This window comes from Pristis pectinata, chromosome 43, assembly GCF_009764475.1.
Source record: "Pristis pectinata isolate sPriPec2 chromosome 43, sPriPec2.1.pri, whole genome shotgun sequence".
Classification (NCBI taxonomy): domain Eukaryota; kingdom Metazoa; phylum Chordata; class Chondrichthyes; order Rhinopristiformes; family Pristidae; genus Pristis; species Pristis pectinata.
Window position 1 is genome coordinate 1020003 of NC_067446.1, and position 27682 is coordinate 1047684.

Below are 27682 nucleotides of genomic sequence, written 5' to 3' on the forward strand. Positions count from 1 at the left end.
GAATTTAAGAGGCTTTTAGACAGACACATGAATATGGAGGGACATTCAGTATAAATCGGCATCAAGACCGGCACAACATGGTGGGCCATATAGCTTGTCCAGTGCTGTCACGTTCTATGTTCTATAAAAGCGCGGGGACCACCACCACCTGGACGTTGCCCTCCAAGCCACGCACCATCCTGACTGGGAAATATATTGCCGGTCCTTCACTGTCGCTGGGTCAAAACCCTGGAACTCCCTCCCCTACAGTATTGTAGGTACACACACACACCTCAAGGACTGCAGCAGTTCAAGGCAGCAGCTCACCACCACCTTCTCAAGGGCAACTAGAGACGGGCAAATAGAGGCCAGTTCAGCCTGCAAAGTCCACATCCCTCGAGTGAATAAAACAAACTTCTAAACAACTGCACAGGGCTCACACACACACAGCTGTGCCTGGGGAATGCATAGCACGCCCCCTCAGGGTTTGCACGCATGCACACATGGGTGTATGGGGGGGGGGGGGGGGGGTTGCACGCACACAAACCATCAATGTGTATGGGGGGGGGGGTGGTTTTGCGCAAACACACACCAGAGAGATGAACAGCATTCACGCTCACACACAGCAGTAAAGTCAATAAAAGATTTTTATTAGGGGGAAATTTTCATGACACACACGATTTTAGCATAAAGCTGCAGAAAGATTTAACATGATTCTGTCTACTAAAATAACAAGTTTCCTGACACTAAAAACAGTAGATATTATGCCTGTTATACTTCTAAGAGCTATTTCTCACTGGCATCCTATCACAAGCAAGCAAGAGGACGTCATGTCTATTCAAGACGGCGAGGCCTTGAATCTAACACATCACCGATCAAATATCTTAATTTAAGAACTTGGTCGTCTCCCGTGAGCGGTTTATATATTACAGGGGGGTGGGGGGGAGGTGTGTGTTTTCCAGCCAAGGTGCCGCACAGCTCTGCAGCCCCTCCTCACGAGAAGGCTTGGGGTTGGGGAAACGGGTAATGCGAGCCCCATGGGTTTCCGGGCCAAGCGCTGGCAGGAACAGCAGCACGATGGCAATCTCTGCCCGATCCCTCCCTCTCTCCCACACCATCCCAACAAGTGGGATGAAGCTTCGGCTGCTGGGGTCCGGAGAGCACGGTGCCATCCGAGCTACAGTGCCGAGTCAGGGCTCAAAGTGTCCTTAAGCCGGGGAGGGGATATACCAGACAGGGGAACGGTTTCACCACAGGTTCCAGTTCGTCCCCCGTGCAGAAGAAAACAGATGCAGGGTCCCAACCGGAAACATCAACTACCCCTCTGCCTCCACGGATGCCGCTTGACTCGCTGAGTTCTTCCAGTCTAGTTTTTGCTTCGGATTCTAGCTTCTTTTCGGCTGGCGGTCCAGAAGACTCCCTGGGCTTCCTCAATCTCCCACCGGAGCTTCTCGCCGACGTCAGCCAAACTCACTTGCAGGGGCCAAAGGAAGGACGCCCACAAGGTGGAGAAAGAGCCCCGGGAGCTCTCCATTTGGACAGCATTGTCTTCCCCCGAGAAGCCAGGTCCAGGTGCCATGGGTGAATCAGGAGCTCACCGGCGTTGTGAAGGAGCTGCATCAAATGGGACAGTGACCTCACAACCCTGCCTCCTGGTAACATCACTGGAGGGCAATAGGAGATCTTCAATGCCCCTGCTCAGCCAGTCTGTTGCTTGTCATTTGACGTGGGGGGGGGGGGGGGGGGGGAGGGGGGGAGAAAAAATGCCTTCTCTAATTGGCGGGATGGTGGGGGAGAGAGCTCCAGATCACTCCCGTGTCCTTCTGCACCCCCTCCTTGGACGCAGAACCCCCTCCCCACCCCACGTGACAGGGAGAAGGAAGAAGGTACAAAAGGAAAGTGGGATACCTCCCGTCCATCCCCAGAGAGGGCGACGGTCGGTCACCGGCGCGCGCATACACACACACACACACACAGCCAGGCACACAGGAGACTGCGCACACACACACGCACACAGTCAGGCGTATGGAGATACACAGGCGCTCCCCCCCACCCTCCGGTTACTCATTAGGCGACGGGCCAGCTTCCGGGAACCCAGTCAGGTCGAAGGTCAGCACTTTGCTGATGACGCAATCTCCTTGCTGTGTGCGAAGAAGACAAGAGAGGGCAGAAGAAATTAGTCCGCACCACCCTTCTGTGGACCCCCCCCCACTCCACCGCAACCTCATCCGAGAGTCTGCAAAGGTACGCCAATTGGAAATACCATCTGGGTCAAGGGGTTTCAGATTCTGGGTCAGACTGGAGAGGCTGCCTTTATTAGTCGAGGATTGTTCAAGAGTCGGGAAGTTACGTTGCAGCTTTATAAAACTCTGGTTAGACTGCATCTGGAGTACTGCATTCAATTCTGGTCACCCTGTTACAGGAAGGATGTGGAGGCTTTGGAGAGGGTGCAGAAGAGGTTCACCAGGATGCTGCCTGGATTAGAGGGCACAAGCTACAAGGAGAGGTTGGACAAACCAGTTGTTTTCTCTGGAGCGGCAGAAGCTGAGGGGAGACCTGAGGGGTTCCTAAGAGGTAGTAGTGGAAGCAGGCAGTTTGGTGGAGTTTAAGCAGCTTTTCGACAGACACATGAATATGAAGGGAATGGAGGGATATGGATGATACATAGGAGGTGGACATTTTGTACAAATTGGCATCAAGATCAGCACAACATTGTGGGGCAAATAGCCTGTCCAGTGGAGTACTGTCCCAGGATCATCGATCCTGGGAATATGAGGATAGGTTGAGCGAGCTAGGGCTTTTCTCTTTGGAGAGGAGGAGGATGAGAGGAGACTTGATAGAGGTGTACAAGATGATAAGAGGCATAGATCAAGTGGACAGTCAGAGACTTGTTCCCAGGGCGACAATGGCTAACACGAGGGGACATAATTTTAAGGTGATTGGAGGAAGGTATAAGGGGGATGTCAGGAGTAAGTTTTTTTACACAGAGAGTGGTGGGCGTGTGGAACACACTGCCTGCAGAGGTTGTGGCAGCAGATACATTAGGGACATTTAAGAGACTCTTAGATAGACATGTGAGTGATAGAGAAATGGAGGGGGGGGGGGGTGCATGTGGGAGGGAAGGGTTAGATAGATCTCAGAGCAGGATAAAATGTCGGCACAACATTGTGGGCCAAAGGGCCTGTACTGTGCTGTAATGTTCTATGTTCTATGATCCGGGGGTGGGGGGGGGGAGCGATTTAAAGGGGATGGGAAGGACAGCACTATTTTTCATTCAGACAGCAATAATGATCTCGTGCAGCCAAGACAGGGACAGTTGGTTTAATCAGCATCATCGGGGGGGGTGGGCGGGATGGGGAGAGTCACGGCTGGATGGCCTCCCCTCTCCACCCCAATCCCAGTCCAGACGCAGCCCTGCCCCCTGGCTGCCAGACGCAGCCGGCTTCCAAATGTCTGGACGGCAAGCCTTCGAAGTTTCAGAAGAGGAATCCAACCAACACCAGAAGGGGAAAGTGTTTCGGGCTATGGAAGAAGGGAGGGCCAAGGAGGGTGCCAACTGGAGCACTTTCGAAGAGCCAGAATAGGCCTGATGGGCTGAACAGCCTCCTCCTGCAGTTTAGGGAAAGCTGTCGGTAATTACCTGCCCCAGAGAGGCAGGGAGGACACCGAGGCCCAGCGGTTCTGACTTGGCCGCAACCCTCTGGAGCTGGGGAAATTTTTCCTGGCAGCTGACTCCGGGTTTGGGGAACATCTGGAGCCAGCAGCTGAAGTGTGCCAAGCCATTCCTGGGCAGCTGGACCACCCTGTCCTTGCTGTAAAAAGCCTGCTCCAAAATAAATTTTTGGCAGGGCTGCTCTCTTACACAGCTCCTCTTAATCCATGGTGAGACCACACCTGGAGTACAACGTGCCGTTCAGGTCGCCCAGCTACAGGAAGAATGTCATTTAGCTAGAAGGGGGGCAGGAAAGATTCACAAGGATGTTACCGGGACTAGAGGGCTTGGGTTATAAGGAGAGGCTGGATACGCTGGGGCTGTTTTTCCTGGAGCGTAGGAGGCTGAGGGGTGACCTTATAGGGGGAGTAGATAAGGTGAATGGTCACAGTCTTCTCCCCAGGGTAGGGGAGCCTAAAACTAGAGGGCAGAGGTTTAAGGTGAGAGGGGAAAGATTTAAGGGGGACCTGAGAGGCAAGTTTTTCCACACAGTGGGTATGTGGAATGAGCTACCCAAGGAAGTGGTAGAGGTGAATACGATTACAGTGTTTAAAGGACAGTTGGACAGGTATGCATAGGAAGGGTTTAGAGGGATAATGGGCCAAACACAGGCACATGGGACTAGCTCAGGTAGACAACTTGGTGGGCATGGAGGGAGTTGGGCCAAAGGGCCCATTTCCACACTGTATGAATCTAGGTTCCATCAGTAGGAGAGTCTAGGATCCGAGGGCACAGCCTCAGAATAAAACTGAATAAAACGTTTCTTTAGAACTGATGAGGAGGAATTTCTTCAGCCAGAGGGCGGGAAATCTGTGGAATTCGTTGCCACAGAGGGCTGTGGAGGCCGAGTCATTGGATGTACTTAAGGCAGAGATTGATAGGGTCTTGACTGGGGAGGGGGTTAAGGGTTATGGGGACAAGGCAGGAGAATGGGCTTGAAAAAAAGAATCAGCCTTGATTGAATGGCAGAGCAGACTCGATGGGCCAAATGGCCTAATTTTGCTCCCATATCTTATGATTCAACGGAGGGTTTAAAACCCTCTGCAGTGGTCAGTAGCGGTGGAGGGAGCAGGAAGTGACCTAGAGATCCCTGCCAGCAACCCCCTCACCTTCCAAGGACACGTATGCTCATTTGATTTAATTCACTCACAGTGTTGTGTCTACTGACTGCCCCTTGAGAGGGCAGCGGGGGAGACCTAGCTCCAGGAGTCTGGAAGGAAGGTGGGTAGGGGGGGGTGGTGGTGTGAGCTGGAATTGAAAAGGGAGTGGGGAAGAACGAGAAGGGAAGGGGCAGGTGGTGATAACTTGGCTATTGATCATGAACGAAGCTCTCACCTTCTCCACTGTTTGAATGGGGCAGGTTCCCTGTCATAAGCCCCCACAGCCACCCAAACATTGGTGCTTTGCAGGCACCCCCATGCAAGCACCCTGCTATGGCCCACGAGCGGCAGAGGGGGCAGACACCTACCTCAGGGTAGACTCCTATTAGAGCATCGGCCTTGGTGTAGAACTCCTCCTTCAGGGAGATGACCACCGCCTGGAAGTTGGACACGGACTGCTCCTTGATGTAGTTGGCGACCTGTTGGGGAGGCCACGGGCCGTCAGAGGAAGTACAAACAACTGCCCCACCCTCGGAGACACAGCTGCCTCCCGGGGGACCCGACCGCATCTGCACCTCTCCGCTAGTCAGCTACCCGACCCTGCAGCTCTGACACAAGGTTAACAGGACAGCGGGCAACAAAGTCCCTCAGGATCGAGTGTGGGACGCAGAAGGGAGCTCTCCGCAACTCGGCTGGCTGGGTCTGGTGGAAAGGGGAGATGGACACAGAGCAAGCACAGAACAGTACAGCACCGGAACAGACCCTTCGGCCCACAATGTCTGTGCCGACCACACTGCCAAATTAAATCTCTTCTGCTTGCACATGATCCATATCCCTACATTCCCTGCCTTATGCATGTGTCTGTTATTATGAGTGAGAGAAGATTCAATGGGTCTCAAAAGCAAGGACTCTGAACACAGTCTGGCAGTAGGGGATTTTATTTACAAAGGACGTGTGGGGAAAATGGCAACAGGAATAACACACACACACGGTCAGTTTATAGCAAGCGTGGGGAAAATCACACCGGGGAGAAACTACACACACACACAAAACAAACTAGGTAGACAATCAAGGAAAAGCAATACGATACCCGCCACCCCTTGACTCAGTGCAGGCATGGCTCTGTGCTACTAGGGATACTAACTAAAACGCTCCCAACCCTTAAACACCTCACCAATGATCTCTCCGGCGCCGTTCCACAGTGCTCGGCCTGGAGTGAAGCAGGGCGGTCCCTCGAAGATGGAAGAGAGAGCGAGCCGAGCACACGTAGCGCCCTTTATAGTGCTGGGGGGGGGGGGCGTCCAGCCCAGGTAATTTACAATGGCCCAAGGCCAAGTACAAAGGTACTTAAAGGGCCCAATGGTCAGGTGTGCGCTGATGGGTGGGGCAGGGCTAAACCTTGATTGGCAGTGGTGTGTCTTCCAACCAGGTAGTGGGCATTGCTGTCACGTGACAGCCACGACCCTCCACAACACATCTGTCTAACAGCCTCTTAAACACCACTACTGTATCTGCTTTCACCACCTCCCCTGGCAGCCCGTTCCAGGCATCCACCACTGTGTAGAAGTAAAATTGCCCCGCACATCCCCTTTAAACTTCCCCCTCTCACCTCAAATGCATGTCCTCTGGCATTCGACATTTCTGGCTGTCCACCTTACCTATGCCACTCATAATCTTATACACTTCCTATCAGGGAAGTTCCTGCAGGAGGGGCCAGGCTGGGAGCAGTTGGACAAACCGGAAACAGTCCTGGTTGTCTCCAGCCCGAGTGGGAATAGAGGGGACGGCAGAGGGCGAGAGAGGGAGGCGCCAGGAGAATGAGCCTGCAGCACTCGGCTAAACGGAAACCGGTAGCTCCACCACGAGGAGCAGCCACCCAACCGCGGCTGACCACAGCAGTCGGCTCAACTGCAGGGGTGAGACATCCCAAGCCGACCGGGACAGAGGCACTCACCTTCCCGATGTTTGTGTTATCGAGGGCAGCGTCGATCTCGTCCAGGACAAAGAACGGGGCGGGCTTGTAGCTGGGTTGGGGAGAAGAGAAGTCCTGGTTAGTAGCCCGGCTGTACTGCATCCTGGAAAACCCCCCCACCCCCCGTCGCCAACCCACCCCACAGGAGGCCAGCCCTGCCAGACACCTCTCAAGCTGCAGCTCAGCTGAGTTTTGCAGGCCATGGACAGAGGTGCTCGTGTTTCTAAGGGTACCAGGGAATGCAGATCAAACGCAGGGAAACTGCCGTCAAGGAGCAGAGATCGGTCGTGATCCAAGAACAACAGGACAGGCTGAATGGCATCCTCCTGTTCACACGTCACAGAGCAATCCAGCACAGGAACAGGCCCTTCGGCCCAAATTGTCCATGCTGATGATCAATCCACCCCTTCCCTGAACTTACTCAGAGACTGAGCTTCCACCCTGCTCCTCCCTGGTAGGTTTTCATGATAATCCAGTCGCTTCACGCTTACCATCGTTGACCTGTATTTGATCCCAGATGAATTTAAATTCCCCAGATGCCGGGGTGGGACTTGAACTCTGGACCAGTGATCCGGATCCTTGGCCGCCAGTCCAGTAACTTAACCACGAGGCTAGCATTCCTGGTGTAACAGGTTCGAGGAGGGTGAAGGGCCTCCTCGTAGAATTATAGAACCATACAGCAGAGAGACAGGCCCTTCTGCCCACTCCATGCTGACCGTAATGTCCACCTGTGCTAATCCCATTTGCTTATATTAGGCCCATATCTCTCTATGCCTTTCCAAGTCGCTATCCAAAGACCTTGTAATTGTATCTGTCTCCAGCACCTCCTCTGCAGCTTGTTCCAGACAACAGGCACAGTAGTGTAGCAGTTAGCGTAACACTATTACAGCGCCAGTGACCCGGGTTCAATTCCCACCGCTGTCTGTAAGGAGTTTGTACGTTCTCCCCGTGTCTGCGTGGGTTTCCTCTGGGTGCTCCGGTTTCCTCCCACATTCCAAAAACGTATGGGTTAGGAAGTTGTGGGCGTGCTATGTTGGCGCGGGAAGCATGGCGACACTTGCGGGCTGCCCCCAGACCCTCTACGCAAAAGGAGCATTTCACTGTGTGTTTCGATGTACGTGTGACTAATAAAGAGATCTTGTCTTATATTCACCACCCTCTGTGTGGGAAAACCTACCCCTCAGATCTCCTTAAAAATTCTCCCCTCTCAACTTCTGCCCTCTAATTTTAGACTCGCCTATCCCCCCATCGTTACTGCTTTTCCCTTTGTACTACCTCGATGTAGTTCTCTTTCATCCTCACGGGAACATGCTGGCCCTGAACTTTAAAAGACCACGTCAGATGTGGATTCATCCCCAAATAGCCACTCCCAATCACTTTCCCCAATCCCTGCCTAACACTGTTGTAATTAGCCTTCCCCCAGTTCAGGACTTTCCCCTGAGGACCAGTCTTATCCTTGTCCATGACTATCTGAAAACTTACAGAATTATGATCGCTGTTTACAAAATGATCCCCGACTGAAACTTCAAATCACCTGGCCAGGCTCATTCCCCAACTGGACTATCTAAATACTGTACAAGGCCTTTTCCCCAGTTTGGACTATCTAAATATTGTTTCAAGAAACCCTTCCGGATGCACCTAAAAAATTCTGCTCCATCTAAGCCCCTGGCACTAGGGGAGTCCCAGTCAATATAGGGGAAGTTAAAATGACCCACGACAACTACCCTGTTTGTAAATCTTTCTACAATCTGTCTACATATCTATTTCTCTATCTCCCACTGGCTGTTAAGAGACCTAATCCCCTCAGAGATTCCTCCCGCACCCCAAAGACGTGCGGGTCGGTGGGTTAATCGACCACTGTGAGTTATCCCTAGTGTGGTTAAGTGGCAATGGGTGTGTGAAGAGGGAATGAGCAACAGGGCTATAAGACCGATGGGAGTGCTCTGCCAGGAGCCAGCACGGACCTGAGGGGCTGATTGGCTTGTGTTCTTGAGAGGAGCTCCCAGTACGGACCCTAAGAACACCCACCTGTGGATAGCAAACAACAGAGCCAGGGCTGCGACCGTCTTCTCCCCTCCTGATAGGTTATCCATGGGCCTGAACCTCTTCCCTGGAGCCACACAGTTGTAGTTGATCCCATCCAGGTAGGGCTCTTCAGGATTCTCTGGGCCCAGGAAGGCCTGAAAAAGCCAGAAATCACAGATGAAGACAAGCTACAGTTAACCAGAGGCTCCCCAAGTAGTGAGAGATCCTGACGCCTTTACACTAACGGGATATTCGCCAACATCTCACATCTGAGTCGGGTCACCGCTGTGGGAGGGGCGTTGCCGAGGGACCGCCGCACCGAGGGAGGGGTGTTGCCAAGTGACCGCCGGACAATGGCTGAGGGAACACTCTGTTGCGGGTGAGGCGAGGCGAGGCTGAGGGAGTGGCAAAGCCAAGGCAGCTCTGCAGTGTCTGTGGGGTGGCACCTATCCTCCCACAGTACGGAGCAGTGCCAAGGGAGCACTGTGTGTTGGAGGTGTCTTTTCTCCCCCCAATGAGACATTTACTCAAGGCCTCGCCTGCCCTCTCATTTGGCTCCGGTCGATCCCACCAGCGTTATCCCAAGAGCTGACCATCAGATAGAGTCACAGCTGTTCCGACCTCAGCTCCAACAGCCTCAGCGTCAGAGAGGTGTGGGCTCCAGCTCCCCCTCCAAAGGCCTGAGCCCTACAATCCAGGCAGAGGCTCCCTGGCGCAGTGCTGGGGGAGGGCCACAGTGATGAGGGCTGCTGACCCTTCAGACTGGGGAGCTAAATCGAGGCCCTTTGGCTGCCTTCCAGACGGTGACTGATGGAAGGGCTGATGTCCAACATTGGCGGCACACAGGGAAAGTGCAGCAAGGTCCAGTCAGCCGTGACCAGCCCCGCGCTCAACGTCAGCTAGACCGATTGTGGACTTTAGGAAGGGGAAGTCAGGCAAACTAGCACCAGTCCTCATTAAAGTGTCTGCGGTGGAAAGGGTGAGCAGCTTCAAGTTCCTGGGTGTCAACATCTCGGAGGATCTGTCCTGGACCCCACACATAGATACAACCAGGAAGAAGGCGTGCCAGCATCTCTACTTTCGTATGGCCATCGAAGACCCTGACAAATTCGGGATTCTGTCCTGGACCCCACACATAGATACAACCAGGAAGAAGGCGTGCCAGCATCTCTACTTTCGTATGGCCATCGAAGACCCTGACAAATTCGAGATTCGGGAGGCCATCGAAGACCCTGACAAATGTACAGTGGAGCGCAATCTGACTGGTTGCATCTCAACCTGCTGTGGGAGCTCCAATGCACAGGAATGAAAGAGGCTACAGAGAGCGGTGGGACTCGGCCAGTTCCATCACGGGCACAGCTCTCCCACCGTCGAGGACGTCGATGCCTCAGGAAGGCGACATCCATCATCAGGGACCCGCACCATCCAGGCTCTGCCCTCTTCTCGATGCTGCCATCGGGCAGGAGGTACAGAAGCCTGAGGACCCACTCCTCCAGGTTCAACAACAGCTTCTTCCCCACTGCCATCAGGTTCTTGAACCCACCTGAAAAACCCGAACACCACCATGGACTGTAGTTCCCGCAACTCACACTAATATAATTACATCTATTTTTATTTATTTTGTCACGCAAGTTATTATAATTTCTGTCAAGTTAAGTTTACGTAATATGTATTGAGCTGCAGCTGCAAAAAGCTAATTTTCATGGCACTTATACCCTGGGTATGTACGTCCATGACAATACATTTGAACTTGAGCATGGGTTCTCTTTACCTGGGCGCTACTGTTGCGGGAGAGAGCCTTGTAGATCTCGTCGATGTTGGTGGCCACGGCCTCGAAGCAGGCGTTGAAACGGTCGAACCGCTCCTTCTTGATCTGCTCGAAGGCCTGCTTGGCTTTCTTTGCCCGCTTCCGTGCGGCCTCGAACTCTGGGGAGAGGGGCAGGGAGAGAAAGAAAGCAGTCAGAAACTACTGGGGGGGGGGGGGGGGGGGGTTGGGCGGAGAAAAGGCAGCGTAAAATGGCAGTGCTTGCGGCCAGCCAGAGGAGGGGACAGACGGGTAATTCTCTCAACTCCCAAGCTGGGTCTCCTCCACACTCACGGGTGAGTGCAAATGATTTTATTCACAGAACTGATAATGTAGTGATCCTCCACTCACTGCAGCCTGCTGCAGAAATGAGCTCGCTATTATTGGGAGAAGTTGCTGTAGTTTCTGCTTCCTATGCTGAACCTTTGCTGGCTGAGTGAATGGCATTCAATAGCCCCTTCAACAGTCTTGCAAGCCCATCCCACATCCAACTTGCAGGCTTTTTAAACCACTGCAGTGCCCAACGGCTCAGGGGAACCATGGAAAGAGATGTCTAGGATACCCCTTGTTATTCTCAGTTAACAGTTTTAATAGACACAGAAAATCTATGACATTAAGTAGGGGAACTACAATCCATGACGCTACTAAACATTGTGCCTACACGTTCATTGGGATGGCCAGGGAGCAAAGTGACTCCTTTGTCTCGGAGCCCACCGGTGTGATCTCACAAACATATTAGCAGGAATCTCACACTGATGGCGACTGCAACCGAACCAGAGTGAAGTATGCAGACTGCTTCCCAGCTGGTTCCCACAGAGTTAGAGTTGTACAGCACAGAAACAGGCCCTTCAGCCCATCTCCTCCATGCCTACCTACGCTAATCCTGTTTACCCGCATCCCTTCACTCATTTCTTATCCAAGTATCTTCCCAAATCGTAACTGCATCTGCCTCGACCACCTCCTCTGGCATCCCACTCCCTTACAACAGTCATGGGTTAACTCCTCAGTCCAGAAACGAGAACCAACTCCCCAGGGGAGTGCCGCATCGCTGGAGAGGAAGTTTCTGGCGGCAGTGGCTCGCTGCAGGAAGGGCAGTGCCCAGAGGCGACACACCACGGGAGTGCCTTATTGTTTCGTACAGCACCAAAGCAAATAATGCAAGGCGATTTGACGTGGGAGCAGAGATGCCTTCAAAAGTAAACTCTTTCAACTTGAGCAGGGAACAGATGGCGACATTAATCCTTAAAGGATTAATGCACGAAGGGGGAGAGAGGGAAAATATTCCCTTCTCCACAGACGATCACAATTCCATAAATATGACCTTCGTTGATAAATGCTAATCAGGAGTTGGGGAGGAACCTCTTTCCCCAGAAAGTTGGGGAGTTTGTGGAGCTTGCTCCCACGAGAAGTGGGAGAGGGACAGCTGGATGAACTCAAGTAAGATGGAGTGGAAGATAAGATATCTTTATTAGTCACACGTATTTCCTTGTATGTTTCGATGTACATCTTTTGCGTAGAGGGTTCTGGGGGCAGCCCGCAAGTGTCGCCACACTTCCAGTGCCAACATAGCATGCCCACAACTTCTTAACCCGTCCGTCTTTGGAATATGGGAGGAAACCGGAGCACCCGGAGGAAACCCATGCAGACACGGGGAGAATGTACAAACTCCTTACAGACAGCAGCGGGAATCGAACCCGGGTCACTGGTGCTGTAATAGCGTTACGCTAACCGCTACACTACCGTGTCTGAAACAAGGACGGTGGAGGGGTGGTGCAGGGGGGTGGGTTGGAGGCTAGCACAGAGCAGACACACTGAAGGGCTGTTTTTGTGCTCTCGACTCATCTCAAGAGCTGTCCCACTGTGTGGCTGACCACTAGCATGTGGAACGTCCTCTAGCAACCCTACCCTTGCACACCTGAGAGAGTTGCTGGAGAAGGTATCCAAGGCATCCCTGGAATGCAAGGGAGGCGAGTTTCGGCTACCTCGTGTTTATTTCTCCCCCACCACCCCCCCATCCCGCCCCCCGACTCAGAGCTGATGAGAAAAGCCACGGAGAAACAATCTCAGCTCCACCCCTGGCTCTTACCACCCCCCACTGAGTTTGGCTGATGAGCGCCAGGTGGGAGTGGGAGTGGCGGCGAGGGAAGGGGTCAGCAACTGTGCCGCACGGGGTTTGGAGAAAAGCCACATCCAGCCCCAGTACGTACCTCACTCCGAGCAAGATTACAAAGCCTGGATGGCTGAACGGTGCAGCCCCTCTAGTCTGTGCACCCAAACCTGACTACTGAAAAGCAAGGTTTGACAACTGGAAGTAAAGCCACAATCTTTGCACCATTCCATTGTTTTGCGCTCATTGCTGTATTCATTGTTACCATGTACACTGTTTAGTCTGTGAGATTCACACAAGCAAGGAATTTCATTGCACCCTGGTGTATGTGACAATAAGCTGATCCGAATCTGAATTCACATTATTTGGTAGGTTTCTCCTCCCCCCACCTCCTCTTGCCCCAGCATTACCTCTTGGTTCATTTTGCTCTGACTGTACACTATCCTGTGAAGCCTGGCCTGACTTCTAACCCTGTCACAGGCAGCCTCTCTTCTCCTTCCTTGCCTCCATACGTGCTCAAAACCAGGCTGTAATTACCCCTCAGCACTCCCTTGCTACCCCTGTCCCATGGTGCACCCCTCCCTCCTTGCTGCCGCTCCCACAGCGCAGCACTCCCTCCCTAGGGCTTGGACTATGGGCTTGAACCTCTGGGGTGGGACAGAACCCATGGCCTCGAGGTAACATCGAGATTCGCGACCAATGCTGCCCAGTGGTTACCGGCCCAATCGGACCCCAGAGGAGAACGGAGCGCAGTCCGCAACACTCCTGCCACCCACCTTCCGAGGTTTCCTGGAACTTGTCCCGCACGCTGTCCAGCTTTTCCATGGCCTTCATGTTGGGCGCCGCAATCCGCTGCAGGATGTTCTGGTGCTCCGTCACCTTCTGCTGTAGGCTGTTCATCTCGATCTTGACCTCATCGTCCGACAGCGCGTCCTGTAGGGGTGGGGTGGGAGGAACGAAGTCAGGCCAGGCTCAGTGCGAGGGACCCAACCCCCCACCCCCCCATCAAAACAATTCCCCTTGTGTTCCACTGGGGTTACACCAACTAGAGTGAACAACAGGGATGCTCTGTGTCCCCTTGTGAGGGGGTACTTTGCTGGGGTAGCTTAGGGCTACTTCCCAAGGCTAGGAAGCATGGAACTAGTCTCAGTGCCAGGAGGTGGGTGCAATGAGTAGAAATTCCCTCTCTCCAAGGATAGGGAATCTCTGGATTTCTCTCCCTACTTAGTCCAAGCATCTCCATGGTTGTCATCACCTTCTCGTAAGCAACTTGGGCCATACCCACATCCCAAGAAAGCTTTGGTTAGGATGTTTCTATCCCACTGTTATAAGACTGTTGAACGGTCCCCCAGTACTCTTGACCTCACAATCTACCTCGTTGTAACCTTGCACCTTATTGTCTGCCTGCACTGCACTTTCTCTGTAACTGTTACACCTTATTCTGCATTCTGTTATAGTTTTCCCTTGTACTACATCAATGTACTGATGTGATGAAATGATCTGCATGGATGGCAGGCAAAACAAAGTTTTCCACTGTACCTCCATACATGTGACAATAATAAACCAATTTACCAATTTAAGTTCATTGAGAGAGGAGCTCAAGTCCCACCACGGTAAACGGGGAACTTAAATTCTGTTCACCCTCCGAGTAAATAAAATGTTTGCTTTTTAAATGTATTAGTCCATGGGGCACAGGCAGCCCTGGCAAGCTGCCCATTCCCACTTGGTCTGGAGTGGATTGTCGAGCAGCAGGAAGCGAGTTTGTGGTCAACCACATTAGTGCTAAGTGACCCGAAGGATCACAGCCCGAGACTGCAGTTCTCCTCCCCATTTATTCCAATAGTTTAAATTCCCCAGCTGCTGCAGTGGGGATTTGTGGCTTTGAGCCAGATGCCCGTGCTTCTGAGCTGCAACTCCAGTAGCCGAGCCAATGAGCTACCATATCTGCTGATGCCCGACCTAGCACAAGATATCATAGAGGTCAGGGCTATAAGTAGTAGGACGCTGCAGGACTCAACTAGAGTAAAACAACTGAGCACGGGAGGCCCTTTGGCCCACTGGGTCCATACTGGCTCCTTGCAAGATGAATCCAGCCAGCCCCAATCCTCTCCACACAGTCCTGCAACTCCTTCCCTTTCAGATACTTATCCACTCCCTTTTGGATACCACAGATGAACCCACCTTCACTGTGACCCCTTGCCTTGCGTTCCTGACCCTAACCACTCACTGTGCAAGGGTTTTCCATCATGTCTCTTCCAGTTTTAGTCACAGAGCCATACAGCATGGAAACTGGCCCTTCAGTCAAACTCCTTCATGCCAATCAAGACACCCATCTAAGCTGGTCCCATTTGCCCAGGTTTGGCCAATATCCCTCTAAACCTTTCCCATCCATGTACCTATCCAAGTACCTTACAAACATTGTTAATGTACCTGCCTCAACACTTCCTCTGGCAGCTTATTCCATATACTGCCCACCCTCTGGGTGAAGAAGTTGCCCCTCAGGTTCCTAATAAATCTCTCCCCTCTCTCCTTAAACTTATGCCCTCTAATTCTTGATTTTCCACCACTGGGAAAATTGTGCTTTCACCCTATCTATGCCCTTCACAATTTTCTACAGTTCTACAAGATCACCTCTCACTCCCATGAAAAAAGTCCCAACCTGCTCAACCTCCCTAACTCACTCCCTCGAGTCCCAGCAACATCCTCATATCTCCTCTGCGCCCTTTTCCAGCTTAATGGCATCTTTTCCTTAGCAGGGTGACCAAAACCGAACACAGTATTGCAAATGCAGCCTCACCAACTTCTTGTACAACTGCAATGTAATGGTTCTTTTGCCATTCACCCTCGTTCCCTGGCTCTGGCCCCCATGCGGTAAGAATGGCTTCTCTCTTTTTCCATACCCTTTATGATTTTTTAAGCACCTCTATCAGATCCCCTCAAGCTTCCCAGGTCCATCCACATTATTCAAGACCCTGGGATCATTTTGGTGAATCTCTTCTGCACCCCCTCCAGAAGCTTCACAAATTTCCCGCAGTGTGACACCCCATCCTCCCCAGACACAATGCTCCATCTACATTTCATAAAGGTTCACAATGACTTCCTTTCTCTTGCACCCTATATTCTAGTTACAGTAAAACTCCAATAATTCATTGTCCCATTGTTCAGAAATCCCAATGGTTCAACATCTGCCTCACCGAATTCTGCCTCCCACACTTCCAACAGATGCACTGGGGACCTTACTATGCTAGTCCATAACATCTAAAATAAAAGTGAATTAAAAGTGTGCTGGGATATAGGAAAAACATCCAAAGGTTGGGAAAAGCTCTCAGTCCTACACCATCAAAATCCAAAGCGTGCCAGCTTATCGAAGCTTTACTGTGTAAAATTCAGCATATGTTTTGTTTTAAACCACTTTCTGGTTAAATTACTGCCAAAAATCAAACAACAACACACATAAACTCCGAGATCACTCTGTTCCTATTCCCGGGCGTCAACATCTAGGAGGATGTATCCTGGACCCAGTACATTGATGCAATCACAAAGGCCGCAGGCCAGCAGCTCTGCTTTGTTAGGAGTTTGAGGAGATTCAGTACGTCACTACAGACTCTTACAGATTTCCATAGATGTACGGTGGAGAGCATTCTGACCGGTTGCATCACCGCCTGGTATGGAGGCTCCAGTGCACAGGATTGCAAGAGGCTGCAGAGGGTTGTAGACTCAGCCAGTTCCCTCACGGCACAACCCTACCCACCATCGAGGACCATCTTCAAGAGGCAGTGCCTCAAGAAGGCAGCATCCACCACCAAGGACCCTCACCATCCGGGACATGCCCTCTTCTCATTACTACCATCAGGGAGGAGGTACAGGAGCCTGAAGACCCAGACTCAATGATTCAGGAACAGCTTCTTCCCCTCCTCCATCAGGTTTCTGAATGGTCCATGAACACTACCTCGTTATTCCCTTTTCTCTTGTATTATTTTGTAATTTATCGTAATTTTATGTCTTTGCACTGTACTGCTGCCGCAATACAACAAATTTCACGTCATATAAGTCAGTGATAATAAATTTGATTCTGATTCTTGTATCCCTTTTAGAACATTGCCTTCTGGCTTATGTACAAAACTTCTATACTATATGTACATGCTCACACATGCTATGTGCAACCAGTACCAATGAGTTAAATAAAGAGAGCATACATATGCACTATAGCCAAATTTGATGATGATACAAAGATTAGTGGGTAGCAAGTTGCAAGCAGGACACAAAGGACAAGTGCGAAGTGTTGCATTTTGGTCAGTTAAACCAGTACAGGACTTGACACAGGGAAGGGCAGGGCCCTGGAGAGTGTTACAGAACAGAGACACCCAGGGATACAGCAGGTACACAGATCCCCGAAAGTGGTGACACAGGTGGACGGGGTGGTTAAGGCGGCATTTGGCACGCTTGCCTTCCTCGGTCAGGGCACTGAGCACAAGAGTTGGATCATCATGTTACAACCGTACAAGTCATTGGTGAGACCACACTTGGAGTATTGTGTGCAGTTCTCAAAGTCAAGGCGTCATATAGCACAGAAACAGGCCCTTCAGCCCACCATGTCTATGCCGCCCTTGCATCTCCCTACATTAATCCCATTTACCCGCATCGATTTGTGCTTCACCCTGCCGAATCCGCACCCTTTCCACATTGCCCAGTTCACTTCCAATCACTCTGCTCTCCCTGCAGCTGATTGCTGTTGTACATTCCTTGCTTGGTTGCCCCTTCATTCTGTCCATCCCTGCTCCTGCTTCACCCTACATGGTCCGTGAGACCACCACCCTTTCAGGTCCACTTGAGCCACACCCTGCCTTCTCCCTTTAAAGTCCATTCTGATTGCCGAAATATAGGAAGGATGTATTTAAGCTGTGGATAGGGTGCAAAAAAGATTCACAAGGATGCTGGCGGGACTGAAGGGCTTGAGTTGGAATTGGAATACTCTTGTCACTTGTACTAAGGTACAGTGAAAAAAGTCTTGCATACCAATCATACAGATCAATTCAACACAGTGCATTGAGGTAGTACAGGGTAAAACAATACAGAATGCAGAGTAGAGTGTCACAGCTACAAAGTGCAGTGCAGGCAGACAGTAAGGTGCAAGGTAGATCGTGAGGTCAAAAGTCCATTTCATCGTAATAAGTTATAAGGAGAAGCTGGATAGGCTGGGGCTTTTCCCCTGGAGAGTTGGGGTGATCTCACGGAGGTATACAATATCATGAGGGAAATGGATAAGGTGAAAGGTCACAGTCTTTTCCCCAGGGTAGAGGAGTCTGAAACTAGAGGGCGCAGGTTTAAGGTGGGAGGGGAATCTCCTACCTTTAGGTCGTCACACAGCTCACTGTAGTCGATCTCGATCAGTGCCTCCCGCGCGCAGACGTTCGAGGTCCTCTGGGAACTGTTGCCTGTGTCCTCGGACTGCAAGCCGTCCTAAGTAAGGAACATAAGCGTATCAGCTCAGCAAGGTGTAGTAGACCAGTGGGGAGGGAGGGTGGAGGTGCAGGAAAGCGGTGCCCCCTCCCGCAGCCCCGCCTCATACGCGGTGCAGTGCTGCCTCGGTGCCTAACCACGCACAGCACGGCACTCCCTCAGTGCTGCGGTAATCCCTCCTGCCGTACAGCACGTCATTACCACTGGCACAGCACGTCAGTCTGGACTTGGTGCTTGGAGGATCTCAGCAGGAGGGGGATCCTCACTGGTTGAATCACGGTCTGGTACGGCAATTCGAATGCGCAGGAACGTGAGAAGCTGCAGAGAGTAGTGGACTCAGCTCAATACCTCACAGGCACATCCCTCCCCACCATCGGGAGTATCTACAGGAGGTGCTGCCTCAGGAAGGCAACATCCATCATCAAAGATCCACACCATTTGGGCTGTGCCATCTTCTCACAGGTCCCACCAGGCAGGATGTACAGAAGCCTGAAGTCCCCACACCACTGGGTTCAGGAACAGCGACTTCCCTTCAACCATTCGGTTCTTGAACCAACCGGCACAACCCTAATCACTGCCTCAGTACAGCAACACTGGGACCAATTTTCACAATTGTGTTTTTTATTCTAATTGTGTTCTTTTGCGCGCAATTCACCTGCGTGCAATCTGTGTTTTTCTTATGAATGTTGTGTTTCTGATGCTCTGTGCCTATGATGCTGCTGCAAGTAAGTTTTTCATTGCACCCGTGCACACATTGACTTGTGCACATGACAATAAACTCGACTTTGAGGGTCGAGCAGCACCCATGAAGGCAAATGGAGAGCCGACATTTCAGATCAAGACCCTTCATCTGAACTGAAAGATAGAGGGGAGATAGCCAGTATAAAAAGGTCTGGAGTTAGTGTTGAACTCAGTAGGGTGGATAATAATGGGGCAAGTGGGCTGGTGGAAGCAGAGGAAGGACAAGGGAGGGGAAGAGGGGAAAAGGGGACAGGGGGGCAAGGGAAGGGAAAAGGGGGGCAAGAGAAGGGAAAAAGGACAGAGACATCTTAGAACATATCATTCAGGAGCACACAGAAAGCATCACCTCCTCCTGACTGATGTCGTCCATGCTCCCCTGCTTCAGGGGCAGCTTGATGTCCTGCATCTTGCAGCTCTGCAGCAGGTTGTGGCGGTCGCTGCGTTTCTGCTCCAGCTTGGTCTCGATGGCAGTCACCTCCTTCTGCAGGTGGGTCATTTCCCTGCAGGAGGGACAAGAGAGAATGAGGAACAAAACCTGGGCCCGCCTCCACCGATCGGTCCTCTGCACCAGTTCCAGGCCGAAGTCCAAGGTTTGCTGTCCGGACATTGTTGTTTTCCAGTGGGGCTACTCGACTGGAGGAGCCTGCAAGGCTGCACTGATGCATTGTCAGCAGGGCTCAACATCCCGCTGGAGGAACCCAGCAGGTCAGGCAGCATCCATGGCGGGAAATGGACAGTCAATGCCACAGGTGAAGGGTCTGAACCCGAAACGCCGAAGGTCCGTTTCCCTCCACAGATGCTGCCTGACCCGCTGAGTCCCTCCAGCATCTTGTGTGTTGCTCCAGATTCCAGCACCTGCAGTCTCCTGTGGCTCCAGGGATCAACATCCTGTCCTGTACAGATATAAAGGGGAGGAGCTCGGCTGTTCCTTCCCACACCACGTCTGCTGGGTCAGAAAGTTTCAAGGATTCACCACCCTCTTTAAAGAGACAGTCCCTTATTCTGAAACAATCTCGTTTTCTAGATAGGCCTTCCGGGGAAGCCCTTGTCAGCCAGAGCCAGGAATAGAGTTAACTGCCCCCTGTAGCCCAGTCCCCCAGAATGGAGTTAACTGCCCCCTGTAGCCCAGTCCCCCAGAATGGAGTTAACTGTCCCCTGTAGCCCAGTTCCCCAGAATAGAGTTAACTGCCCCCCATCAGCCCAGCCACAGAATGGTTAAATGCCCCCATTAACCTGTCCCCCGGAATGGATAATTGCCCCCATTAGCCAGGTTAACTGGGACCTCCACAGCCTTCCCTCCTTTCCCAAACACCCCACAGATAAGCTGACACCGGATGCGTCCCTCCCACTCTACCACACCCTTGCCCCTCCCCGCACTCACTTGTTGGCTCCTCCGAGCTTCTTGCGAATGTCGTCCATTTCGTGGTTCTTGTCGCTGACCTCCGACTTCTTGGTGAGGTGCTGGTTCTTCAGGTCCTGCAGTTGGGCCATGGTCTCGTCGATGATCTTCATGTGCCTGTGCTCTTCCTGGGAAGGAGAGAGAAGGGCTCTGAAGACCTGAACACTGCTCCTTCATCAGCAGGTGCAGACAGACACACACCCCGCTCCCCCTTCAGGGTCCGAGCAGTACCAGGCATGCATGCAACAGCATGAAACAGTACTCCTTCACAGAGTATCAGGGCAGGAACAGCATGGGTTAGATAAAGGAAACTCCCTCTACACCGTCCCATCACACCCAGGGTTAGACACAGGGTGAAGCTCCCTCTACACCGTCCCATCACACACTCCCGGGGCCAGACAGAGCGAAGCTCCCTCTACACTGTCCCGTCATACACTCCCAGGGCACAGGTTAGACACAGACTAAAGCTCCCTCAGTACTGTCCTGTCACAAACTTCAAAACAGCAAACTTTAACTCTCTATATTAAGTTCTAGAGCATCATTGCGGCACACTTAAACAACAAGCTGTACCTTTTTCAGCTTTTCGATCTCGTTCTCATCCTTCTTCACAGTCTGTTCCCACATGTGCACCTTGTCCTGATCCTCTTTAAGTTGCTGTCGCTCGTAGTCCAGCTGGATGCCCAGCCTTGTCTTCTGGTTCTCAAACTCCAGCCTGCAGGACAGAGGCTTGAATGTGAATCAAGCACACATACTTAACGCAGGATCGACTGCAAGCCCTCACATTGGGGTTACTCAAACTGCTTCCAGGGGAGAAGATAGGGGAGAGGGAGGAGGAGAGGTGGAGGAGAGGAGGCAAGGGGGCAGAGAGTTTTTGTTTGGATCAGTCATTGTGTGAGTGGGTCAGTGTTAGAGTGGAGAGCTGAGGCTTTGGCTCAAGAGGTGGAGGCAGAGTAAGTGGCCCAGGTGTTGGGATTGAGAGCAGATCTTTAGGAAGAAAGGCTTCGGTGTGGAGGCACAGTTGAGTACAGGTAAGGTTTTATTTTATTTTGTTGTTATCCTTGATTCAGCTTTGGTTCAGGAGGCTTCAGTGAGCAGAGGCTAAGGTGAGGTGCCTTATTGCAAAGTCAAAGCAGTGGGAATGGCTGTCAGGGCAGTGGTGTGCTCCGCTTGTACAATGTAGGAAGTCAGGGAGACCTCTAGTGTCCCTGACGACTGCACCTGTGAGAGATGCATTTGGCTGCAGCTCCTGACAGACTGCGTTAGGGAACTGGAGTTGGATGAACTCTCAGGGAAATGCACAACGGAAATGTGGAGGTTGTTCAGGGACCACTAGCATGGGGTTCTGGATAGGTTTGTCCCACTGACACAGAGAAAGGATGGTAGGGTGAAGGGACCATGGTCGATGAGAGAGGTGAAACATTTAGTCAAGAGGAAGAGGGAAGCGTACTTAAGGTTTAGGAAGCAAAAATCAGGCAGGGCTGTTGAGAATTATAAGGTGGCCAGGAAGGAGCTTAAGAAGGGACTTGGGACAGTTAGAAGGGGACATGAGAGGTCCTTGGTGAGTAGAATTAAGGAAAACCCCAAGGCATTCTACACTTGTGTGAAGAACAGGAGGATGACTAGGGTGAGGGTAGGACTGCTCGGGGATAAAGGGGGAAACATGCCTGGAGACAGAGGTGGTAGGGGAGGCCCTGAATGAATACTTTGCCTCAGTGTTCACCAGGGAGAGGGACCTTGACAAATGTGAGGTCAGTGTAGAACAGGCTAATGTGCTGGAGCACGTTGAGGTTAAGAAAGAGGTCGTGTTGGAGCTTCTTAAAAGCATTAGGATAGTTAAGTCCCCAGGACCAGATGGGATATACCCCAGGTTACTATGGGAAGCGAGGGGAGAGATTGCTGGGGCATTGACGATGACCTTTGCATCCTCTCTGGCCACAGGAGTGGTACCAGAGGATTGGAGGATGGCAAATGTTGTTCCCTTGTTCAAGAAAAGTAATAGGGATAATCCTGGGAATCATAGACCAGTGAGTCTTACGTCAGTGGTGGGCAAGCTATTGGAGAGGATTCTTAGGGACAGGATTTACAAGCATTTGGAGAAGCATAGACTTATTAGGGATAGTCAGCATGGCTTTGTGAGGGGCAGTTCGTGCCTCATGAGCCTAATTGAGTTTTTCGAGCAGGTGACTAAACAAGTTGATGAAGGTAGAGCGGTGGATGTGGTGTATATGGATTTTAATAAGGCATTTGACAAGGTTCCCCATGGAAGGCTCATCCAGAAAGTCATGAGGCCTGGGATCCATGGAGACTTGGCTGCGTGGATTCAGAATTGACGCCCACAGAAGGCAGTAGTAGATGGAGAGTATTCTGCCTGGAGGTTGGTGACTAGTGGTGTTCCGCAGGGATCTGTCCTGGGACCCCTGCTCTTTGTGACTTTTATAAATGACTTGGATGAGGAAGTGGAGGGGTGCGTTAGTAAGTTTGCAGATGACACAAAGGTTGGAGGTGTTGTGGATAGTGTAGAAGGAGGTCTTAGGTTACAATGGGATATAGACAGGATGCAGTGTTGGGCAGAGAAGTGGCAGATGGAGTTCAATCCAGAAAAGTGTGCAGTGATACACTTTGAAAGAATGAACTTGAAGGTGAAGTTCAAGGTTAATGACAGGATTCTTAGCAGTGTGGAGGAACAGAGGGATCTTGGGGTCCAAGTCCATAGATCCCTCAAAGTTGCCACACAAGTTGATAGGGTTGTTAAGGCGGCGTGTGGTGTGCTAGGCTTCATTAGTTGGGGTATTGAGTTCAAGAGCCGCGAGGTGATGTTGCAGCTCTACAGAACTCTGGTTAGAAAGTATTTGGAGTATTGTATTCTGTTTTGGTCACCTCATTCTAAGAAGGATGTGGAAGCTTTAGAGAGGGTGCAGAGGAGATTTACCAGGATGCTGCCTGGATTGGAGAGCACGTCTTATGAGGATAGGTTGAGTGAGCTAGGGCTTTTCTCTTTGGAGCGATGGAGGATGAGAGGTGACTTGATGGAGGTGTATAAGATTATGAGGGGCATAGCCAGCACCTTTTTGCTAGGGTGGGAATGGCCAATACCAGAGGACATCCGTGGAGGAAACTGTAGAGGAGATGTCAGAGGTAGGTTTTCTTCTTTACAGAGAGTGGTGGGTGCCTGGAATGCACTGCCGGGGGTGATGGTAGAACTGATACAACAGGGACATTTAAAAGATTCTTGGATAGGCACATAGATATAAGAAAAAGGGAGGGTTATGGGCTGTGTAGGAGGGAAGGGTTAGATTAAACGTGGGGTAGGTTTAAATAGGTCAGCACAACATTGTGGGCTGAAGGGTCCATATTATTCTATGTTCTATGAGCGTGGAAGCAGACATTCACAGAGAGCCCAAACAAGCACACAATCTACAAACCTTTTCTTCGCTATCTCATTCTGCCTCTTCACCTTCTCTTCTTCAAACTCTCTGATGTTCCTCACCCCGATCTCGCGACAGAACTCCTCAAACACCTCGTCCTCCACCTGGGCAATGACAAGCTTCCAGTTAAACACTCCTCCTCAAGGCTGGGGCTTCTCTAATCCTGTTAGAGGGTCAGGGCAAACTGCTTGAGATTGGACGCCCAGGACCTAACTTGACCTATGAGAGCACTGCCATTTTGGTGTTTAGTCAGTTAGAGATTCTGCTCAGTGATGACCTCCATGTCTCTTTATTTACTGTTTATAACAACACATTCAGCCTGTCAGTTCTGTGCCAGCACCCAGCAGAGTAATACCATCATCCCATACCCTGGACCCCTGCAGCTTAATTCTCACCCTCACGTATCCATCAACTCCCCTTTGATTCTCTCTCCAGACTGGGGACAAGTTACAGCAGCCAATTAACCACCAGCTGTTCTTTGGGATGTGGGAGGAAACCGGAGCATCTGGGGGAAGCTCACACAGTCACAGGGAAAACATCCAGACTCCACACATGGACAGCGCCAGAGGTCAGGATCGAACCAGGGTCCTGAACTAAGTACCACATAACCACTCCTTTTCCCTAGGGTTGGTTAGACCTTAGTGAGAACTGGAAGGAGCAAGTCTCGATCCATCCCCAACACATAACAGATGTACTTCTACAGATGTACCGTTGAAAGTATCTTGACTGGTTGCCTCACAGTCTGGTACAGCAATTCGAATGCGCAGGACCACAAGAAGCAGCAGAAAGCCGTGGACTCAGCCCAATACATCACGGGCACATCCCTCCCCACCATCGGGAGTATCTACAGGAGGCACTGCCTCAGGAAGGCAACATCCATCATCAAAGATCCTCACACCTGGGCCATTACATCTTCTCGCAGTTCCCATCGGGCAGGAAGTACAGAAGCCTGAAGTCCCACACCGCCAGGTTCAGGAACAGCGACTTCCCTTCGACCATTCGGTTCTTGAACCAACTGGCACAACCCTAATCACTCGCTCAGTACAGCAACACTGGGACCACTTTGCACTACAATGGATTTTTTTTTGTTCTATTTGTGTTCTTCCTTGCAAAAGTGTCTAGTTTATGTTTTTTTGTGAATGTTGTGCATCTGATGCTCTGTGCCTGCGATGGTGCTGCAAGTTTTTCATTGCACCTGTGCACACATGGACTTGTGTAGATGACAGTAAACTCGACTTTGATTCCTCGATTTCACCATTACTATTGGAAGTGGTGATGGAATGGCGTGCTGGTGGGTGAGTGTTGCTTCCTTGGGATCAGTACCAGAAAATTATTGTGTGAAGCAGAGCTTCCTCACCTGGTTCATCTTCTCCTTCAGCTCCTTCATCTCTCGGTCCCGAGCCTGGATGGTACGTTTGATGTCGTTGATCTTTGGTCCAAAGTTGGCCAGCTCGCTCTCTAGCTTGGACTTCTCCTGCAGCTCGGAAACAAGAGCAAGAGTGAGCCAAAGTGAGGGAGGGAGGCTGGCAGAGGGGAGGGGAGGGAGGCAGGGGGAGGGGAGGGAGGGAGGCAGGCAGGGGGAGGGGAGGGAGGGAGGCAGAGGGATGGGAGGGGAGGGAGGGAGGCAGAGGGGAGGGAGGCAGGCAGGCAGAGGGGAGGGAGGAGGCAGGCAGGCAGAGGGGAGGGAGGGAGGCAGGCAGGCAGAGGGGAGGGAGGGAGGGAGAGAGCACACCTGAAAAGTGAGCAAGCAATAGGGGGAAAATGAGAGAGCAAACAAGCATGGGCGAGTTAAAGGGGACAGGAATGAGCAGTCGAATGGTATAGAGCACAGAATGTGGGAGTCACAAATCAGAGACTGCAGAGCAAGTCTGCGAGTGAGTCTTGAACAGAGTGTGTAGAAGGAGAAAGGAGTATCAAAAGAGCAAGGGACAGAGTGCTCGAGAATGCAGGCACTTCAGCTGCTCCCTGCTATAATGACCTGCATGTTGAGGGCGAGGTGCCGTGTCTTGGTCTGGTCCAGATCGCTCTGAGAATACTTGAGGCGCATCTGCAGCCCGTGAGCCTGTGACTGCACTTGCCGCAGCTCAGCCTCCTTCCGCTTGATCTTCATTTGCTCCTGTCAGGGGAAACAACGCGCACAGATCAGAGCAGCGCATCGAACGGCTGGAAGCTGCACCGCCACCAACCCAGGATGGCTCCGCCCGAGGGGAGAGGTGGGGGAGGGAGATCAGCCCTCGAGCCACATTTGTCCTTGGCCACAATCACAGCCGATTCTCGACCTCAGCTCCACTTTCCCTCCTCAGCCTGCGATGGTGGAAAATTCTCCCACATCCCCATTAACTCCCCCTGGTTTCTACCACTCACCATACACTAGGGGAAAAGTTACAGCAGCCAATTAACCTGCCAACCCACACATCATTGAGATGTGGGAGGAAACCGGAGCAGCCGGGGGAAACCCACTTGGTCACAGGGAGAACGTGCAAACTACACACAGAGACACAGAGACAGAGACAGAACCCAGGGTCAGGTTAGAACTCAGGTCTCCAATGCTGTAAGGCAGTGGCTACCTCAATGACGTCTCCCCTCTACCATGTTCCAAAGGAAACAACCCCTGCTTGAACTCCTCGCAGCCCTGGGGAATGTCCTCGATGCCATCTGCGATGTATTCGCATCTTTTGATCTCGTAACCCGAGTCTTGAATATCCTCAGAGACTGAACACACTGCCCACCTCCCCCCCACCCACCCCCTAGGAGAGAGAGGTCTAAAGATTCACAATGCCCATTAGCGAAGAACTTTCTGCTCCCTTCAGTTCTAAACCACCACCTCCTTATCGCAAGATTGTGCCTCCCCAGTAACTGGCAATGAGGAAAGCTAATGGATTGTTATTGAAGGAGGGAAGTTTTGCTTCAGTTATGTAGGGCATTGATCGTACAGCATGGAAACAGGTTCTTCAGCTCACCAAGCCCGCACTGACTATCAACTACCCACTTGCACCAAATTGACATTTTTCATTCACCCTACATTCTCACCTAGCTCCCCCATCACAGATTCTACTTAGCAGGGGAAATTTGTAGTGCCAATTAAGCCACCGACCGACCCGCACATCTTCAGGACGTGGGAGCGCCGAGGGGAAACCGACCCAGTCACAGGGAGAACGTGCAAACTGCACACGGACGGCACCGGTGACCAGGATGGAACCTGGGTCCCGGGCACAGTGAGGCAGCAGCTCAGCTAGCCATGCTACTGTGCTGCCCACAAGACACGGAGTGATAGGACGGTTTGTGGATCAGGTGCCTATCAAATGGGATGCTATGTCCTGGCTGGTGTTGAACTTCTTGAGTTTTGATGAGGCTGCATTCATCCAGGCAAGTGGAGAGTGTTCCATCACACTCCTGACTGTGAACGGGAGGGCCGGGGAGCATTATGGAATGGAGAGACCTAGGGGTGCAAGAGCATAGTTCGATGAAAGCTGCATCATGGGTAGACAGTGTGGTGAAGAAGGCATTTGGCATGCTGGCCTTCATTAGTCAGGGCAGCAAGTATAGGAGTTGGGAAGTGACATTGCAGTTATACAAGATGTTACATAGAACACTACAGCACAGTACAGGCCCTTCGGCCCACAATGTTATGCAGACATTTTATCCTGCTCTAAGATCTATCTAACCCTTCCCTCCCACATAGCCCCCCATTTCTCTATCATTCATGTGTCTATCTAAGAATCTCTTAAATATCCCTAATGTATCTGCCCCCACAACCTCTGCCGGCAGTGTGTTCCACGCACCCACCACTCTCTGTGTAAAAAAAAACTTGCCCCTGACATCCCCCTTATACCTTCCTCCAATCACCTTAAAATTATGTCCCCTCGTGTTAGCCATTGTCGCCCTGGGGAAAAGGTCTCTGACTATCCACTCGATCTATGCCTCTTATCATCTCGTACACCTCTATCAAGTCACATCT

At 51.6% G+C, this 27682-nt stretch overlaps 1 protein-coding gene across 1 annotated transcript in view; it reads right to left on the minus strand.

Moving 5' to 3' along the window:
• Positions 1-608: 608 nt before the first annotated feature.
• Positions 609-27682, minus strand: part of LOC127566582 (structural maintenance of chromosomes protein 1A-like) — a 55766-nt gene continuing 28692 nt past the window's right edge. The window contains 13 exon segments of the mRNA XM_052009035.1: positions 609-2120; positions 5160-5270; positions 6746-6815; positions 8792-8943; positions 10560-10714; positions 13476-13632; positions 18049-18159; positions 19247-19400; positions 20282-20427; positions 20870-21011; positions 23722-23828; positions 25082-25198; positions 25703-25840. Coding sequence (XP_051864995.1) covers positions 2040-2120; positions 5160-5270; positions 6746-6815; positions 8792-8943; positions 10560-10714; positions 13476-13632; positions 18049-18159; positions 19247-19400; positions 20282-20427; positions 20870-21011; positions 23722-23828; positions 25082-25198; positions 25703-25840 — 1641 coding nt within the window. The 3' untranslated portion in view covers positions 609-2039.